This window comes from Camelus bactrianus, chromosome 8 (assembly GCF_048773025.1).
Source record: "Camelus bactrianus isolate YW-2024 breed Bactrian camel chromosome 8, ASM4877302v1, whole genome shotgun sequence".
In the NCBI taxonomy this organism is placed as follows: Eukaryota; Metazoa; Chordata; class Mammalia; order Artiodactyla; family Camelidae; genus Camelus; species Camelus bactrianus.
The window spans coordinates 34,558,086-34,577,716 of record NC_133546.1 but is presented as its reverse complement, the minus strand read 5'-3'; the positions used below and the strand labels follow the sequence as shown (position 1 = coordinate 34,577,716).

Here is a 19,631-nt window from a genome sequence, read left to right as displayed (position 1 = left end):
TGATGATGCAAGTTCTGAAAGAACTGGAAGTAATAATACCCTAGAGTCGATTAAAGATGTGTTTGAAATCTGGAACTGGTATTTACAAGGTGGATACATTGCAGGTTTATACATGATAGTTGTTGAGTAGTTTTGTTCCTTTTAAAAATGTTTCCAATTTAGAGAATATACACCTTCAAAACCAGGGAATTGATGAAATAAACATTTCACTTTGTTTAAGTTTTTATCACAGTTTTCACTATTCCTTTAATCTTACTTCTGTAAATAGTTTTAAACAATAAAAACTATTAAAAAAACATGAAAAGGTCCAAATGATAAGTGGAGATAACTATTTATTCCTAGTATACTGAGATTAGCATGTACGTTTTCTGAACCTTTATTGCATACCTATCAAGTTATTCTTAGTTATAAAATTATTTATACTACATCTTATCTCTTTTCTGGATTCAACAAATGCTTATTGAGTAAACATCAAAACTCCCAAAGCTTTTGTGAAAATAATTAGATGTTTGGAACTAAAGTGAGTATGTTTTTTAGAAGCAGGATTTTGAGGGGGAAGAGTAAAGCAAGACTAAATTTTACCTAGTCTTCTCCAATATGGCCGATTGAGCTCTGAAATACATTAGATTAAACCATTAAATAACAGTGACTATAATGCAATTACATTTGACCTCTTCTCAGCAGGATCAAACCAAAAATGCAGTTAGGCACCACTGAAGTTCAAGAAAAGGATCTTAATAAAATAAGAGTACTAATTTACTCCTTGAGGCTTTTTCTAGCTATGGACATAAAACCCATAGAATTGGAATATTGGCTGCCAAAGTATACCTTATTATAGTCAGAGGTTTTGATAGGTGAATACCTTCAATTTTAAGAGAATAAATGACACAGAAGGTAGAATAAATTACCTTGACATAAATTCTTGGCTCAAGTAAAATTCAGAGAGTAACTGGAATTTCAATGGTGGGATAACGTCTAAGGGATAAACTTTAACTTGTATTGAAGTTTAATCATAATGGCTACACAGATGAAAAGCTGAAAAAAAAGTGTTAAAATTACTAAGCAAAATCACACTAGCCCTGGTCCTGGTACTGGACACTTAAATTGATTTCCATATCTAGTGAGTATAAAGAGCTCTGTGAGCCATGTGATTTCTTACTTACAGAAATGTGTCTCTTGCTTAACTCGGTTGACTCTGCCCAGCACTGCATGCAATTTATTTGGCCCAAGTGGAACTTGATGAAGAGGGAGTATGAAAATGCCTAGCAAGATGATGATGTTTCTTTTAAAGAGTCTGCCTAAATGAATGAAACCATCAGTAGGCTGTCGCTTAAGAAAAATGTGCTTAGCCACAAAGTATGGAAAAGGAAATTGGAGTTACTGGAAGGGTGATAAAGATGAATAAATCTAAAGGGTTCTATCCTGACCATCTGTACTATCAATTTCTACAAACAAACAAAAACCCCACAAAACACTGTAAATTGAGTCTCAGTGTTGCAACAAATGTTGACTTTAACCAATTTTCATAATTCTCTTATAAGAAAATGACAACTAGACTACTTTAGCCCCAGGGGAAAAGTGAGGGTCACCAGCTTCAGGATGCCCTGCATGGGAAGACAAGATCTCACTCCTTTTCTCTCTTTCTTTCTCCATCTCTCTCTCCCTCATCCCCTCCCTTTTTCCCTCCTTCCTCCCTAAAGTAGGTCTGGGGGTATTTAAAATGCATCCTATTACACTGACTATCTACACACTGAGGCGATGTAATGGTGGGATTATTAGGTCATCGAATGGCAGCAGAGAAAGTATTTCTTGAAGAAAGGAGCTCTTCAGTGTCTATAATATCCCTAAAATTACACATGGTAGACATACGTCTACTCCAGTTGCTCATAGCTCTAGTCAGCAGCATACACTAACTTTCTAGGATTGAATAGAATTTTCTCATTTTTTTGACTTAATATAGAGTGAATCAATATAAGACAGTTTTGGCTGGATACAACAAATTAATCTGATCCTTATAGTTTATGCTCCCTAGTTAAGATGGTCTCTGTAATTGAGGTGGACATCGTTACTAACCATAGGAGTGTGCATGTTCGTTCATCTTCAGACAGCTAAAAAAATTAAGGCTATTTTAGTTAGAAGTATTTTATGTGATAGGATAAAAAGGCAAAACATGAGCCTTATGCTATGGTGTCAGCACACTTAACAATATTTTTCAAATTTGAACTGTAATTTGGGTTACATTTGAGGGTGGGACAATACTATACAGAAGAAAACACTTTATCCCAGAGGAAAAAGTCAAACTGTAGTTTTAAAAACTCATTACCAATAATTAATAATGAACTCTAACTAAACAATAACAGGTGTTCCACTAATCCCAAACAGAAACAGATGGAGGCACAAATGTTTTCTAAATACTGGATACACGCAGAGCAATAAACTTGGCAGGAATTGTTTTCTTCTGCAATTGTCAGTCAGAGTCAAAGTCTTATCACTTGCATTTTCTCTAAATTAATATGCCCAGATTAAATCTTGTTTCTCCTTCGTTATTTTTCAAAATGCAAGCCATATTTAGTGCTTTTATCACTTTATCATCTGTATTGTCTTTGGTGGCAAAGATAATATTATTAATTTTCCTTCTGTACACTTAGGAAGCTTTCTATGATTTATTACATGAAACAATGGACATACCATTACTGGTTTCCATTCTCCAACTTCTTCCATTCCACCCCCCAGACAGGAAATACCAATCTACATATTCTTCAATTTCTTATATATTAAAGCAACAAACCTTCAAAATCATCATTATAGGTAGATGAAATAAATTACGAATAAATTATGAAATCAACTAGAAAGTCACTAAATGGTATTAAGAAATCTAATCCTAAGGCACTGGGGAATTATTTTCAAGAGTTTGAATATCACATAATGCTACAGATTTGAACTCATGACTGTTCAGAGAACATTTACCTATGACTTAAGGGCTCTTCCTGTATGGCTAAAAGTGTCAGGGTTCAGAACATGACTCCCCAAGATGTGCCATTTTGGCATGTGGATTATTTGGAGCTAAAGTCAGTCAAGACTACAAGCTCAAGAGAAAAGACTGCCCTACCCTTAACGACCTACAAGGATTGAAATTGAGGATTTTTCCCAGAAAAGGAGTTGTTGTAAGAGATAATTTTTATCTAAGTGTCCTCACCTGCATGACAGAGCAAACATTTACTTACCAAATACCTGCTTCTCTTTTTATTGTCCTGTGAATTACGCCCCTGACCTTGAGAGCCCCAGCCCTATTCCACTCCCTAGCTCAGGAAAGCAATACATAGCTCATTTTCACCTCTCATGTCTGTGAAGTCTCTGACCCTCTTGTGTGTGTGGGAATTCCCATATGTATGAAATTAAATTTGACTTTTCCCTGTTAATCTGTCTTCTGTCAATTGAATTCTTAGAACCTAGAAGAGTAGAGGAACGTTTTCTCCCTCCCTGACAGCTGGTGTAGTTGGTGAGATAAACTTCCCTGGCTGGACTCCGCTCCCCCTGAGGCTGCTACAGCTGAGCGATACTGGGACATCTGACAAGTGGTAAGAGTCTTCTATTTTTTTCTCTTTTTAAAAAAATTTAGATAGCAGGAGAAAATATTTGGAGAGCTAGTTCCTTAGACTTAGTGACTCTGGCCAATTTGGCAGAATACTCTTGGCTTTAGTGAGCCATTTCCTCCCAGAGATGGTCACTGTTTTTCCTTGTCTGTCTCCTTTTATCTTGTTCTCTGTCCTGAAAGCTTGTTTGGCTTTATGACCAGTGAGAATATTCTCTCTCGTGTTTGCCATCTACAAGATCTGTGTACCCACATGCACTTACCAGTCAGTCAAATAGACTAGGATTTAGAGCAGCTGTAGCCAGTTGGTCCTAAGTACAGGTAACAACCCGAGCTTCTGACTGGCACCACTGCCCAGGCATGCCAGTTCTCAGGGGGGTTTGTCATAAAGGTCTAAGTCCATAAGGGACCTTTTTCAGCTTAACCTTTGTTGCTTTGTTAGTGCTGGCAGCACATCATCTTTATTGTCAGTGCAACAAAGTTTGCTGCTTTCTTAAACTATTTTTAGGAGTGAACTTTTTGGCTCTTTATGAAGGCTGCATCTTTTTGTATTCTCCTTTGGAGACCGTTTTTGTACCTACGGTTAAGCCATAGAAAGGTTGATTGCCAATGACCAGATGATGGGTCCTTGGAAATGGAAAAACTAAATTAGTACATTTTAGAGAGCTGTCATCTTAAACAGATGTTTTATTGGTACCTATGTAAAGACCAAATTAAAAAAATGGATGCAAAGAAATATAACAACTAGTCTTAACTCCCCTAATTAAAAAAAAAAAGTTTCAGGAAGCAGTCTCAGCTTTCCCTCATGGGTCTTACAGATGCTACTAAAAACATTAGGTTAATTAACAAGATAATGAGAAGAGGTTGCTGGTAGAGTCAAGGGACTCTTCGCAACAAGGTGAAATTTTTTAAAGGGTTATTAAGAAATAAGGTAAATAAAGCAAGTATTGAAAGAGGTGGAACAAAGAGGAATCAAAAGGGAAGAGCCTCGGGACTCATTCCAGCAGGATGGAAATCTTTAGATGGTTATGAAAAATGGGATGAATGAAACAGACATGGATGGGGTTACAACACGGTTTTAATATAGTATTACCAAAGGCTGGTCTGAGCTAGGACAATAGAGACGCCACAGGCTCAGGGAAACTATGTCCCCTTCCTTAACTACCTACAAGGGTTTAAACTGGGGACTTACCTCAGAAAAAGTGTTACTACCAGAATTTAATTTAAATGGCCTCATCTGTATGGCAGGGCAGACATCTAATTACTCAGTACCTGTTCTTTTGAAACTGTCCTGTGAATCATCTTCCTGTCTTGAGAGTCTCAGGCCCCTGCCCATTCCTTAGCTCAGGATAGCAATACATATACCTCCTTTACCTTTCTGTCTCTGACCCTCCCCTGAATGTAGGGGTCCAAGGCTTACGAAATTAAATTTGATTTTTTTCCTGTTAAACTGTCTCATGTCAATTCAATTCTTACACCAGCCAGAAGAACCTAGGAGGGCAGAGGAAAGTTTTCTTCCTCCCCAAAACAGCAAAATTCTCTTTTAACTGGTGCAGAGATGGTTTTACTGCTCTTTTTGACCTTAATCCATTGTTGAATTTTCAGAAAGAAACAAATGGCATTGTGACTGTGAAACTGTTAACATCCCTCACTGACTTTGACAATGCACACTTCTCTGTGTCCTGTGGTTTTCTTAGAAGTTGTATTTTACAATCAATTAGTAGCTACTGTGAATAAGTTAAGTGGCACAAAGAACACATTATTTTCTTCAGATGATGGAATTTAAAAACTCATGCTCATCAACAATATAGATTCATCCTGTGTCTAAATAGTTAAATGCTGTCTTCAAGATTTGATCTCTTAAAAATGTAAAATATGTGTCGAGTATAACTTTCTTAAACTATCACAGCTGAACCAAAATGGGCAACAACCTGCTACCTAAAATTGAGTTAATGGTGCACAGAGACAGGGATTCGTCCAAGTAGACAGGTTCCCTTTATGTGGGAGGCTCGCCCAGACAGGCTATGGTGAAATGAATGAATTAAAGAATAAAGCCATAATAGCATTTTTTGTTCATCTAGTAGATGCTTTATTAACAACTTTGTTAGTTTGTTACTATGATCCCAATTGTGAATGTATGAGCACTGAAGATCAGACAGAGTTCAATGATGTGCTGAAGGTCCAATGCTAGAAAGGGATGGAGTCAAGAACCGTATCTGTATTTGTGTCCAAAGCCCTGTCTTTTCACTGTATTAAACTACCTTCCTCAATGCTTCCACCGAATTTTACTGCAATACTACATGCATGTGTTTAACATTAATCATTTTCTCCAAGTGAGTAGCTGTATTTTACAGCTTTTTTCTCCTCAATTCACTTTCTAACTCAATAAGAAAGTTTAAAAAGAAGAATAAGAAAATAAAGAAGCAAAAGAGGAGGAAATTAATGTGAATATGTTACTAAAATTAACTAAGTTTTCCTGAGAGTCAAAGTTTTCATGATCTTCCAGTCTTCTAAGACTAGATATGTTATGTGTTTATTTTAGATATTGCATGCCTGTTTGCCAATATACGCATGAATTACAATTGTACACTTTAGAAAGATTTCCATAAAAATAGTTAAAGAAAACAAAATATAGTTTGATTTAAACAATCAGCCTCATTTATTCTAATGTAAATTAGTTCTCTCCTTAACAATATCTTCTTAGAAATATTTCCCCAGACATAAACATAGAACTGTCAGTTTTTAAATCTGCAAAAGGCAGAGTACAAGAAACCAAGTTACTAACTCTTAATTAAGATGTTATTGAAGAATCCCCTGTTACACTCTGGGCGACATTTAAAGACAGGAGAGGTGACAGATAAAGTCCTCTAAGTAAAAATACTTCCCCATTGTGTCGACTATTAACTCCAAGGTTGACTGTTTCCATCAATAGTACTTCTCTAGAGTGGTAACCCAAATTCACTGGTAAGTGGGAAAATCAAAAAGTTTTGAGGAAAAAAAAAGATTTAATATTTGAAATGCAATGGATTTTAATATGAATTTTGTTCACTACTGAAAAAGAAGAATGCTTTCATTGTCACGGTCTTTTATTCTAAGTTTACCAAGAATGAAATAAGACAATTCACCTCTTCACTTCAAGATATTATTAAAGATATTAGCATTTTTTGTATATAAAGATATTAGCATATTTTTAGCTTTCAACTGATTTCATTTGCAACAGGCCATGCAGTCATAGAAAGTAAAATTAAAGGCTCTAATGCCAGTTATTACTTCTGCTTTTTACTGGTTTTATTCTAGATCTACACATGCATTATGTAATTTTTCAAAAATGATAATAACAGTTTAGTACATAAAAAGCAGACAATCTTAGAAATGAAGACTTTCAAAGCAAACACATACAAGGATTGTTTGGAATACCTGGTTTTAAATCCCCATGGACAAATATGTCAATCATATACCGACAGAATGCATACTGATCTGACAAAAGTAGAAAGAAAAAAAGCAATGAAAAAAAATGTCATCAACATCTTTCTTTTTTCCTAGGGGAAAAATGACTTAACAAAATAAACACAATGGCATGATTCTATATTGGTTACTACAGTATCTTCTGTGAAGGAATAATTTACACACATAAGAACACACAAGGGGAAAAATTACATAAAGAACATGTTTCCATTTATTCTATATAAAAAGAATAACCTTAAAAACTGAACAGACTAGTTTGGAGTGATATTATAGTGGTTGTTTTTTAAAAATCAAAACCTTCTTCATGCAATTTTTTTTCATTGTCCATCTATACATACTTCCAATAATAAAATACAACTTTTACAGGAGGAAATTGTTTCCCACTTGCAACATTTTACCACACACTCACTCCCAGCCCTTCAGCTGATTGTCTGAATGAAGCTGAAGGAGGAAGAGTAAAATGGCCGCATTAGGCTAACAGATTGCTTATTCTTATGCTTGTCCTTACAACGGTCAACTACCCTGGCTGACCAGTTACTACTCGCAGCTTCAGGCCCATCGTTAAAATAAAGCTATTAATTTGGCATTTACAAGATAAAGAGATTGAAAGAGGGACAACCACTAGCCTCTACAGAATCAGTCACCTGGAGACCCCAAGATGCCACTCTGAGTCTTATGAGAAAAAAAGAAAAACAATTCTGTTGATTGTTATCGATGCTTTATTGTTTGAGCTATGGCTGTATAATCACCCTGGCCCATCCCCAAGATGGGTTCACAGTTTTGCAGGCACTAGCCGGCTGTGAGTCCCCTTTGCCTGGCAAAGCAATAAAGCTGCCTCTTTTCTTTTAAGCTCCAAGACCTGGGCTCTGAGTTATTTGGCTCATCAGGGACGGAGGCTGATCTTTCCGCAACAAAGCTGCAGCAAGTTTCTTGAAAATGCAAGCAAGAGGGCTAACCCCTCCGCAACCTGTCAGAGATCTTCTGCATGAAGATTCTCTTCAATTAGAAGAGTAAATCCAGAAGAATAGACCAAATATCATTACTAAGCTAATGGACTGAGTAATCTGTATTAGAAGATCATCTTCTGATCTAGTTTATGGTCCATGGAAAAAGTTTTTTTTTTAAAGCATTAAATTTGAGTGGTTTGGACAGACTTAGTCAAAGATGATTTTAGTTCTTTTTTTTTTTTTTCTTTTCCCTCTAAATTAAAGACATTGCACTGAAATTTAAATTTTCAAGTAACTTTGGATTCTGCTGAGGTCATTCCAATTCTAATTCCAGTTGATGAATCATTCTGTAAGTTTGACCACATCTTCTTTAAAGCTTGTGGATGATTAAATGAATCTTGTTCGAAATGATTTACATTTTCATGTTCCTAAATAGGCATCTTGTTAATTCAAAAATCCATACAGCTTTAGGACCAAGAGTGTTTACTGAATTTATACAACACGACATACCCTTAAGTGCTCTAAATTATGTATATCAAACCTGCAAAATAACAAGACTTATTACTATATAAATACACATACAAGGACTTTTGTAAGCCTCATTGATTTTAGAGTAGTTATAGTATTTTTAGGGTAATCCATTTTATTATGAGACTCTGCCAGACCTTTGAAAAAAAATAGATACAGTTATTGCAGATGTGAAAATAATTCTTTTCATTTGTACCTAAATGAGTAGGCAAAGACTCACAAAATTTTCAAAAATTTGCATGGATTTTGATTGTTGAATTGGAACACATTTTCCCACGAGTGAGGTAGGGAGTGGGAGGGAAGTTAGTTCTCTGATCAGTTCAAGGATCTATTTGCTCCTGGATGTACTGTTAGTAATAATGGGGGTTTCTGACCCCAGGACCTGGGAGTTCTATGATGCAGAAGAGATTAAGGTAGAGATTTTTTTCCCTTTTCTGGACATAAACTTTGTCCTGAGCAAAATTGTGGAATGAGCCATTTAGCTCTAAGATAAAGCAAGATGAAAAAGTGCATTTCTCTGAGGTGGCAAATTTGAAATTGAGCAAGTAAGAACTTGCTAAAACTGGCAGGCTCTCTCCTTTGTTTCAGTAGCTAACGTGACTGATCACTTTAGATGTGCCCTTCCTACAATACAAGAAATAGTTATTAAAGGGCAATTTAAATATCAAAAGGTGAGGAATTTGTTAAAATGCAGATGTATTGGTCCAGTCATCCAAAAAACCTATAATTTGATGGACCCTAGGAATATGCATTTTTAACAGACTCCCTGAGGAATCAGATTAGACCATACTTTCACCATCACTGATCTAAAAATAGCTCAAAAATTTTTTTTCACAATTATTTCTAGTGGTACTATTGCAGTGGAGAAAATATGTACATTAGAAGTTTAGCATGCAGGGACTATTTAGAATTTGAAGTGTTTGGACAACCCCCCAAAATGAAACACTGTGCTCTGCCCCAAGTTGTGATGGGATGTTTATGCACAACATGTGGAACAGTTTACTGAATTAACTAAGATCTTCATGCTCCAGAGAGTCTTCTTTAACTGAATGTTGATAGTGAAGTGAAACTATATGTTAAATTATTACCAAAGTAACATGCTTATATTTTTTATACCAGTATTTTCTGAATCCAAATGTCATTTGTTTAGTTAATGCACCAATAGTCCCATAAGCTTCCAACTTAAAAAGAGAATCTCTTATGCACTCAAAGAACATCTATTTTTTCAATCTAGAAAATTGAGTTATAACACTTAGGAAGTTTCTGTTATGTTTAAATGATACTCTGATGTTGCATTCTGATGGCATCAACATTTCAATAGGAAGATGAGAGAGTATTTTTACATACTTAAAGCTAAGAATTTTTAAATGTTTCTAATCAGGATGCCCATTTCCACTTATCCTGGGTGCTGACTTTGATAATGTGTAACAATTCTAGGCATGTGTATGTTGGGCAGTCCCCAGTGTGTCTGCTTCACCTGTCTAAGGATAAAGCAAACCAAACCTCCTTGATTTTGAAAAATCCATTTTATAAAGATGTTTCTTTAAATTCAACTCTAATATTAAAAGAGGAAATTTTTCCTAAAGAAAATCTGAACAATTCTATCATTCTTTCATTGTTATGTGACAATAATTCACATAAGGTAACTTCGTATCTTGTTACCACTTCTTAGGATTTTTTTTTTCCCCTCAAATGAACACACTTCTAGGAATAACACATGCTGTCCATTTCTCCCTTTCCTGATCCTCAGGGAGCAGTGATGGATGTCACTCAGCTGCTGCCTTGTCGGTGTTCCCTGTGGAGTAGCAGCTGCGAGAAAGTGCATTCAGGGTGCAGAAATGTGAACAGAAAAGAACTTTTAAGAAACCTCTAATGAGAATGGGGCATATGTGGTCTGGTGCTCAGTGGCAGGTTCACATTAGCTACAATTTTCTCTGCCTGCCACAAAGATTTAGATAGTTGTTAAAAAAAAAAAAGAGAGAGAAGAAGAAAGAAAGAAAAGAAAGAATGAACATGGCAGTGGGGAGGTTTGAATTTTTCCTTCCCCACAAATTTGCCATAGACCATCAGGAAATTAGAGAGCAATGCTTAATCATGCTGCTCCTTCTTTAAACAGATTAAGATTGGTCCATAAAAACTTATACACATAGAAGTGTACGAGTAAGTTTGCAGGAAGCATGTATGGATATCTGAATCTTATTTTTGATTAAGTAGGAATATATTGTATATATAATACATATTGTATGTATACAGTTGTATATATTTATATACACAATACTTAGAATAAGCACATGTGAATATATATGCACGTGTACTATATAATTAAATAATTGCCACTAAGCGTATGTGCTCCATGTAAAAATCTGTTTCCAGTGATTAAAAATCTGTAGTCCCTATTCATTTAAAAAGAACTGTTAGAAATCTGTATGAAAAGAATGACTCAGACTCACTAGGTCTATTTTATGCTAAGCAAATAAATAATCCGTTGCCCAAAAGAGAAAGAACTCAATAATTTACTGTCATCAATACAGGAGTCTCAAAATCGAAGCCATCTTACAGGTAGATTATTTTAAAAGTACTATGTCTTTATCATGTCTGGGTTAAAACTGTAATGTGATTAGGCTTTTTATAAACAAATTGCTCTTAAATCATTGCTTAATTTTTTTAAATGACATATTTATGTGTCTGATCAGTTATCAGAGGTCAAGTTTTCATTATTTACCTAATAATACATTTATCTAATTGATGGTAGCTCTTCTCAACGGAGAGCCTTCATTTAGCAAATGCATTTGTTTAGCTGATAAGATCACATTTGTGCTTTTGTTTCTATCTCTAAGTGATATTTGAATGTCCATTTAATAGATAAATAGCCCTTGATGTGAAAATGAAAATAGTAGACTGAAAATGGAAATGGTAATATAATACTATCTTCAATAATTCTGATTACTGATAGGAATAAAATACAATACAGGTGATCCAGAAAATAGACATGATTTGGAAATATTCTAGTAGTGTGCCTTCATCAATAAAATATGGCCCCAAAATAATGAAGATACTAAATATGAACATCAAAAAGTATTTTCATATTTCTAGTTGCTAGATACGTATTTTTGGTACTCTCATATATAACCGGAATGAATTTTTACATACTGTATTTATGGATAAAAATAAAAATATGCTTGATACATTTCAACTGGTTTCATGTGATTATTTTCTATTTTAAAAGGCAATTTAAAGTGCTCAGTATTTTAGGATCTTGATAATCATTTTAAATAAGTATGTCAGTGAATAGAAGATTAATTTTCCTGTCTTCTATCACAATGAAGTAGTCCATTCAAAATATTTTCTCTTTACTTACTGTATTTTCTACCTAAAATGTTTTATAAATAATATACAGCTTTATGAGATGTTATAATTAATATTTTAATAGATTGAAGGCAACATAATCATCTTTAAAATTTTTAAAAAAGGTTTTTGGGCTCCAAAGTTTTAATTCCACTCACATCTTTAAAAATTACTTTGAAATAAATGAAAATTACCTAAATTAGAAATTTCATGTCCTTAAAAAAGAATCTTTTCTTCTTTACTTCCTTCTTTCCTTTTTTAAAATACGTTTTCAGAAAACATACCTTTTTATCAAATAAATAAAAGTAGGAATTCAGGGGAAAAAGTAATTCAAGGATAAAATGCAAGAGTGTGTTGCGAAGACAAATACCATATGATTTCACTTGAATGTGGAATCTAAAACAAAAAAAGTGTGGATTGTAAATTTCATATCTTGTAACTTACAATAGGCAAAATTACTTTTAGTTTCACTGTCCAAGTATCTTACTCAGTAACAAATGTGTTTAAATGTTTTAATGAAAATCTCATAGAAACCATTCCTTACTTTTAGTCCTCAAATAAAATGATTAAAACCAGCAGAATAAGGAAAACTTTTATTTTGCCACATTCCTAAAACACATGTATAGGAATAGTCCGTACAGAGCAGAGTCCACATTCTGTATAGAGAGGCTCAAGGCTGTGTAGCAACCTGGGGCCAGGAGTGGATTCAGGGAAGGAAAGATTCAAGAAGGGCTAGACATGTGGGACAATAAGGCCCTCAGCTGACCTCTGAAAACACCACCCTTTTCTGTTTCCCTAACACCTTTCCTTAAAGACTTTCTTACATTCTGTCTCCATGTAAATGCTCTATTTCTGTGAAGTAGGGATGGAAGTTGGACATCACTCTTACTGAAGAGCTGTACGGTACATCAGATACGGAGCTTTCAAAGTCATAAGTTTAGTCATTGGACAAACTTAATTTAATAATTTGATGTATATTATAAATTATGTAACCTTGCCAAGGTACAGGAATGTATGGATAGTTTTTATGACACTTATTCTATATGATTGGAACATGCAACCCTTAATAAACTCCTTGAGAATTGTCACTTTTTCTGGTTTGCTGTTCTCTAAAGAGTAGGACACATACAATTTTTGTTCCGCTTAACAGAAATCTCAAGAACTCAACATTTGTCCTCAACTTTTAAATAACTTCAGATACTAACAAATCTTCTCTTTAAAATACTTTAAAATTCATAGTAGATATGTGAACACATTGATTTATTTCTATCGATAAATTTCAATTCCCAAATTATCATATTTCCTTTCAGGTAGATTCACTCATACAAGTCTTTTACTCCCATTGGAAGTCTGATCTCGTGGCAGTTTTTAATTTCACTGCATCTGCTTCTTGCCCAACATTCTCTTAGAACCTCTGGCCACCTCCTCTGCATGTTTACCTTTCTGCTCGTGCCTGGACAGAGCCACAGCGTCTTTCTCCTTCTCTTTGGGTTTCGGAGATGCTTCTTTTACTTTTGCAGCTGTTTGCTTCACCTTCTCCTGTTTTGCGCCTTTCACTTCCTTTTTAGTCTTTTCATCAGTCTTTTCTTTAGTCTTAGCTTTCTTCTCTTCTGTATGGCATTAAATAAAAGTTGAATTATTTTTGTTTTGTTTCTTTTTTTTTTTTTTTAGCAATGTAGCATTTCATCTCTCACTGGTTATTAAGAACAATTTTCAAAGAAAGGGAAAAGAAAAATAATTAAAGTACAGTGTCTCTGACATAAATACTTGTGACTATTATTTGATTTTTATATAGTTTATAATGTGGCCTGTTAGAGTACTAAGAAAATGAAGCTCATTTGTAAATTGGGCTCTTTCTTAATTTGTTCATGAAAATATTCTTTTTAGGTAGTCAGGAACTTAGTATACCAACAAGGAGGCATTTGGACTCTGCAGGGGATGTATGTGCTGGTATGTTCAGTGCAAGGCAATGCCCATACCCAAAAGCCCAATGAAACAGACCTTTTAAAAGGATATGATCAGTTTGTTCCACAACTGAAATATCTTAAAAGTCATTCAAGAAACTGAATCATTAATACAGTATTTTTTAAAGATAACCATTAGGAATGCAAATGCAAAATTACTTCCACTGGTAATGATCAACAGAAACCAAACAATAAAATCCACTAAAGGATCAGAGACATAGTCTCCTACAATTTGACTTTAAAGAGATGGAAAAGAGAGCCGAAATTGAGATGTTGCCTCCTATTTAACTTAAGTCAAAAATAATAATTCTAGTGACTCTCAAAGCCCTTAAATATATCCTAGTAAATAGAAAAGGATATAAATTAGAATATATATGAACATATATGAATTACATGTATATATGTATACATTCTGTACATACACATTCTTAATTTGATATTATGATGTGTTTTAGGGGAAGGGAATTGGGAATGTGAACTAATCAGTCTGTGAATCTTTAAAATGTTTAAACAAAGTGATAATATTACATAGGACACATTTGTGAAATATGGTTATAACAACGGCTGCATGTTAGACATTATTTATTCCACGGGATCACATGTAATCACTAGACATCAGAGTAAGTCTACTACAGTGTTGGACCCTCTCATGTCATTTGCCCACGTAATGGGTAGCCTTTATTGTCACTCATGCTGAAGAATTTGATGAAAATACTATAATCAAGTTTCTTGATTTTAGTACACTAAGCAGTGATTTGAGACTAAGTCATGATAATATTATGAAGTCCTGTAAAGAGAAGAATGAAAGTGATAATGTCTGATGCCTGCAAAACAAAAATCATCTGTGGAACTGCATTTAAGTGAATGGACTGACACCTCCCAAAGCACTGTTCTCAGAAACTTTGCAGGGAGCTGTTGATGCTGTCTTAGCGGTCAGGGGATATTTCTATGATCAAATACATTCAGAAACACGAAGCTAAACTGGTTTCTTGACTGTCGAATTTCTCAAAGCTAAAATGTGTTCAGAATCTTCAAGGAGAGAGATTATGCTATTCACCATTTCCCAAAGTTACCTGACCATAAAACTCCCATAGAAAAAAATCACCCTATTACTCCACAAACTTCCAACATCTCTGTGGCTTCTGCGACTACAATCAATTAGGGATGTTCTTCTGCTCCCTTTAAACATTTTCTAAGTCTCCTTCGCTGCTTTCTGCTCTTTCCTACAAGAGATCCATTCATTTCTATGACTGAAACCATCAGCTCTCTGCAAATGACTTTAAATCAACATCATTCCCAGATGCCACACCAAAATACTTATTAGTTTCTGCCTGGAGAGAAAGTTCCTCTGAGATGGTCAACGGCATCTCAGACTCACACAACTCATACACGTTCACCTAGCAAACCCTCCCATAGACCCAGTCATGGCCTAGGCTCAGGGCAGGTTGCTGGAGCTCTGAAGATTGGCAGGATAGTATTCTTATCTGAAGAATGTTAAGTATAGCATTTTAAAACCCTATAATATTGTTTAAAAAAACAACAACAAAAATACCCTGTGATACCTGGCTTTATCTTCTCTCTTCTTGTAGCATCTTTCCAAAAGTTTCTTCCTCCAATAGATTACTTTCCTTTTTTAAAAAATCTCATATATTTTCCAGATGTCAAATATTGCCAAGCTATATTGTCTATGTTTTTCATATTTTCCAGATGTATAAATCCATTTGTATAACAAATGGTTCTGCCACTGAAATTAATCATTTATTCACCTGAGCTTAGATTTGTCTCAGCCTTCACTAAAGCACACGTGTTATTCCCTCCCATGTATCTTGTACCACAGATGGCAGTTCACATAACTGTCTCCCCTACCAGACTGAGAGCAAATTGAGGAGAACTATATTATTCATTTTTGTAGCAACATAATGTCTAGCACAGAGCTTTTTTCAGAGAAAACAGGAAATTAATGTTTATGAATTAGTTTTGATCAAGAAAACAGTATATATTTTACTATATGTATTTCACTCTATTTAGATCATGTGTACAATATAGTGACATATAGATTACATACGTAAATATGTGTTTAGAAATGGACTTGACAAAATCTGGAAAATTTATCAACTGTTTTTGTTTGTTTGTTTATACTGTTTTATGTGTGAAATTGCTACTTGGTTACCCTAAGTGACACCTACCCACTTCTTGCAGGTAGCAATTGATTTAACCTTCACTTTGTACTATGAAATTAAATATCTGTGAAATTGAGATCTACTTTTAGTGCCATTATAATTTATAAACAAATAAAGGTAATTTTCTTAAACACAAGACTACACCTAAAACAAACTTGTTTTTATCAGTGGTTTTAAGTATAAAAATGAAAAAAAAGTTTCCTATCTATTTCAGACATTTTTAGTGATCTTCATCTTTGAAATAAATAAAGTTGCCTCACATTTAAAACAAAAATGAATGAGAACTCAACAACAATGTGGATATAATGCAGAAAATACCACAAAACTAAACAACACTCAACTCCTATTTATTTTTATCGAACTGGGTAGGTGTTTAAAATTTTGTGTGAAAATACTTTTCCTGACTTTTCTCAAAAAGATTTTAAGTGACACTTAAGTGCACTTAGGAGTTTATTAAGGAATAAAAAAAGCAAAAAATATTGTCATATTATGTTCAAACCACCCAGCTCAATTTAGGAAGACAATTTATGACTTCTGTGAAATGGAAAACAAAATGGTTTAATCAAAAGAATGACATCAGCATATTTGATTTAATTTTGGAATTAGCATTACTCATTAGCATCTGTATCAGAATCAAAATCCTTAAGTCAAAGTGAGGAAATCACATTACCCAATAAACATACTACCATACCGTACATTTTTGTAGTTAAGAAATGACCCATTTCAACTTTCATTCATTAAAGAATTGCCAACTATTTAACTTTCTCTCTTTCTTACTTATATTCTTATTAAGTATTCATAATTTTTGGCAGACGAGGCTGACTCAAGATGGCAACCCCAGTGATCCCCACCTTCTGGTATTCATACCCTTGGATAATCCTCTCCCCGTGAACACAGGCTGGCCTAGGAATTTGCTGTTACCCAATAGTATGTGACTTCCATGATTAGTTTACATAAGACGGTTATTTCTATCTTGCTAGCTGATTCTCTCTTGTTATGTTTGATGAAACAAGCAATCATATTAGTGAAACTCACGTGGCAAGAACTGAGGATGGCTTCCTGCCAATTGCCAGAAAGAACCGAGACCCTCATTCAATAGACTTTGAGGAATTGAATCTTGCCAACAATCATTTAAATGAACTTGGAAGTAGTCTTTCCCCAGCTGAGCCTTCAAATGGGACTGCAGTCCGGTCTAACTCTTGATTGCAGTCTTGTGAGAGACTATAAAGCAGAAGACTGAACTAAATCATGTCCAGATTCTTGGCCCACAGAACCCGTGAGATAATAAATGTGTATTGATTTAAGCCTCTAAATTTGCGGTAATTTTTTATGCATCAAGAAATAACTAATACAGTATTAAATAAATATTTTGAAGAAATAATTGCTGCTTGAAGAACTTTATTTAATTAACTTTGGAAAGAATGCTTGATTTATACTCACTTCACTTGGGGTTTTGGCTTAGTTCAATTACATACTAGTTTTATAATCTGGCCAAGTTGTAATCTGGCCAAATCTGGCCAAATATTTTTCTCTCCCTGGAGGTAAGTTTCTTCATCTGTTAAGTCAGGTAGTTAATTGGGATAATCACTAACATCCTTACTAGCTTTAAATTTCCATTCATCTATCTTAATTCAGTAAAATGATATTTGGTTATCTCATGGAACAATTTAGCAAAAAAAAATCTGCCTCAAATATCTAACTATTTTACATTGTGTAAACACAAACATTTTTGAAAATAGATTCCAATTTTTATCAAAATGCTTAGTCCCTTGAAAATATTAGATTGAGTTTCTAAAATATAGCGATGACATAAAACCTGTATTTTAAAATGTGAGGAGGGAGGAGGAGATAAAATGGCAGGGAAAGAGGATGCAGAGCTCACCTCCTCCCAAGAACACATCAAAAATACATCTGCATGTGGAGCAATTCCCACTGAAAATAATCTGGTAGAAAGACTCCTTTTACAACCAAGGCTCCAAGAAAGAGACACATGAAATCAGGTAGGAAGGGAAGAGAAGCAATTAGGTCAGACCTGCATCCCTAGGAGGGGACACGGAAAAAGAGCAGGATTACACAGGCTGGCAGATGCCCTCCTTGGGGAGGAGAAGTTTGAAACACATATTTGTCATCCTAGTCTTGGGATCTGACACCAGGAGCATGAGTCCTCTTAGCTTTGAAAACCAGTGGGACTGACAGGAGGCTGTAAGAAACCTAGACTGTGCTGGAGAAAAGCACACACATGCTTGCTGACTCCTGAAACAAAGCAGAGGATGTGGACTGCACTGACTGGGATTCTAGCTGGTTTCCAGTGACCACCCTGCTCATGCCCAGCCTGAACTGAGCATCCACGCTGGTCATGCTGCTCTGCGGTGCAGTTCCACACTAGGGCAAAGGCTGCCCAGCTGAGGAGAGTGCATGGTTGTAAAGGATAGGAGCCAACTCGTCTTCATGGGGTGAGAGCTGCCCTGACTGGCACTGATGGAGGCAGCAGATAAGGAGCGGACCAGACTTCTAACTGGTACCAGGGCTACCCCAGCCCACACCCTGAGCAGTGCTGAGCGCACACTCCAGCCCCTCTTGCTCAGCACTGCTCTGCTTGGGGCTGGAGGTGCCGGTGCCCAGAGAGGGGAGTGCACACACTTAGAAGGAACAGAGCCAGCTGAGTCCCAAACACATTTCTAGATATTCTATTTTAAATGTAAGTCAAGATTAATTTTATGCAAAGGAAATGCTGAATGCTGAAAATCATCTAGTTATCTGTTACCCGAAATGTAATCCTTTAAAGTAAAAAGTATAGTTTACCTTTTGCCACTGTCTTTGTTTCTGGTTTTTCTTTTTTCTCAATTTTTTCCTTGTGAGTTGCTAAAAAAAGAAAATTTTATATTAGCACAAACTTTTAACAGATTTCAAGCACAAGCTTTTTTTTTTAACCTCAGTTGTATAGCCACCAAAATAATTAACTAATTTGAAGATTGATGGCATTAATGAGCCTAATTTGGGAATAAAAATTACCGATTTAATAGTAAGTAAATAAACTTTAAAAAACTTGGTATTAAGACTTAGAAAGCATTTTGAAAGCTAGTCTCACTCTCCTGTTTAAAGTTATCATTCTAAGTAGAATTTTAGAATAATAGTTTTCAGGAAAGACAAACAGATTTTATAAGAATTTGTTGAAAAACGTATCATTTTATCAGGAGGAAACACTGTCTTTACAATTAAAGGAAACAACTAGGTCAGGACTAGAGCTTTGCTTAAGAAGAGTGTTTCTCAACAAGGACACAACTGACATTTAGGGAGAAACAATTTCTTAGTATGAGGGAATGTCTTATGCATTGAACAAGTGCTGAGGTTCCCTGGTCCCTGCTTACCAAATGCCCTCCACTTCAATGACACTTTAACAACCAAAATTTTTCCAAATACTCCCTAAGCGATAGCTTCGTCGGTTGAGAGCCACCAATGGGATTTAAGGTAATCATCAAAGATTGCTGGTTGAGTGCAGCTTCTTCATTGAACAGTATTTGACATGATACCTGAAACATTATACCTTCTCACTGTTTATGTAATAAGTTAATAAATCAATATGAATGGATTTTATTGACTTGGATTTTAC

The 19,631-nt window shown here is 35.0% G+C and overlaps 1 protein-coding gene and 1 long non-coding RNA gene across 12 annotated transcripts in view; one reads left to right on the top strand and one right to left on the bottom strand.

Moving 5' to 3' along the window:
• LOC141578359 (uncharacterized) overlaps positions 1–8,046 on the top strand; it is a 49,017-nt gene extending 40,971 nt beyond the window's left edge. The window contains exons 2-3 of the long non-coding RNA XR_012508636.1: positions 3,447–3,578; positions 7,908–8,046. This is a non-coding gene — a long non-coding RNA (uncharacterized LOC141578359). The remainder of the gene's footprint in view (positions 1–3,446; positions 3,579–7,907) is intronic.
• Positions 1–19,631, bottom strand: part of TRDN (triadin) — a 303,786-nt gene that overhangs the window by 194,371 nt on the left and 89,784 nt on the right. For all 11 annotated transcript variants that reach the window (XM_074368416.1, XM_074368418.1, XM_074368414.1 and 8 more), the window contains exons 7-9: positions 18,824–18,883; positions 13,317–13,487; positions 7,010–7,069 (exon numbers count right to left, since the gene is read on the bottom strand). In XM_074368416.1, coding sequence (XP_074224517.1) covers positions 7,010–7,069; positions 13,317–13,487; positions 18,824–18,883 — 291 coding nt within the window. The remainder of the gene's footprint in view (positions 1–7,009; positions 7,070–13,316; positions 13,488–18,823; positions 18,884–19,631) is intronic.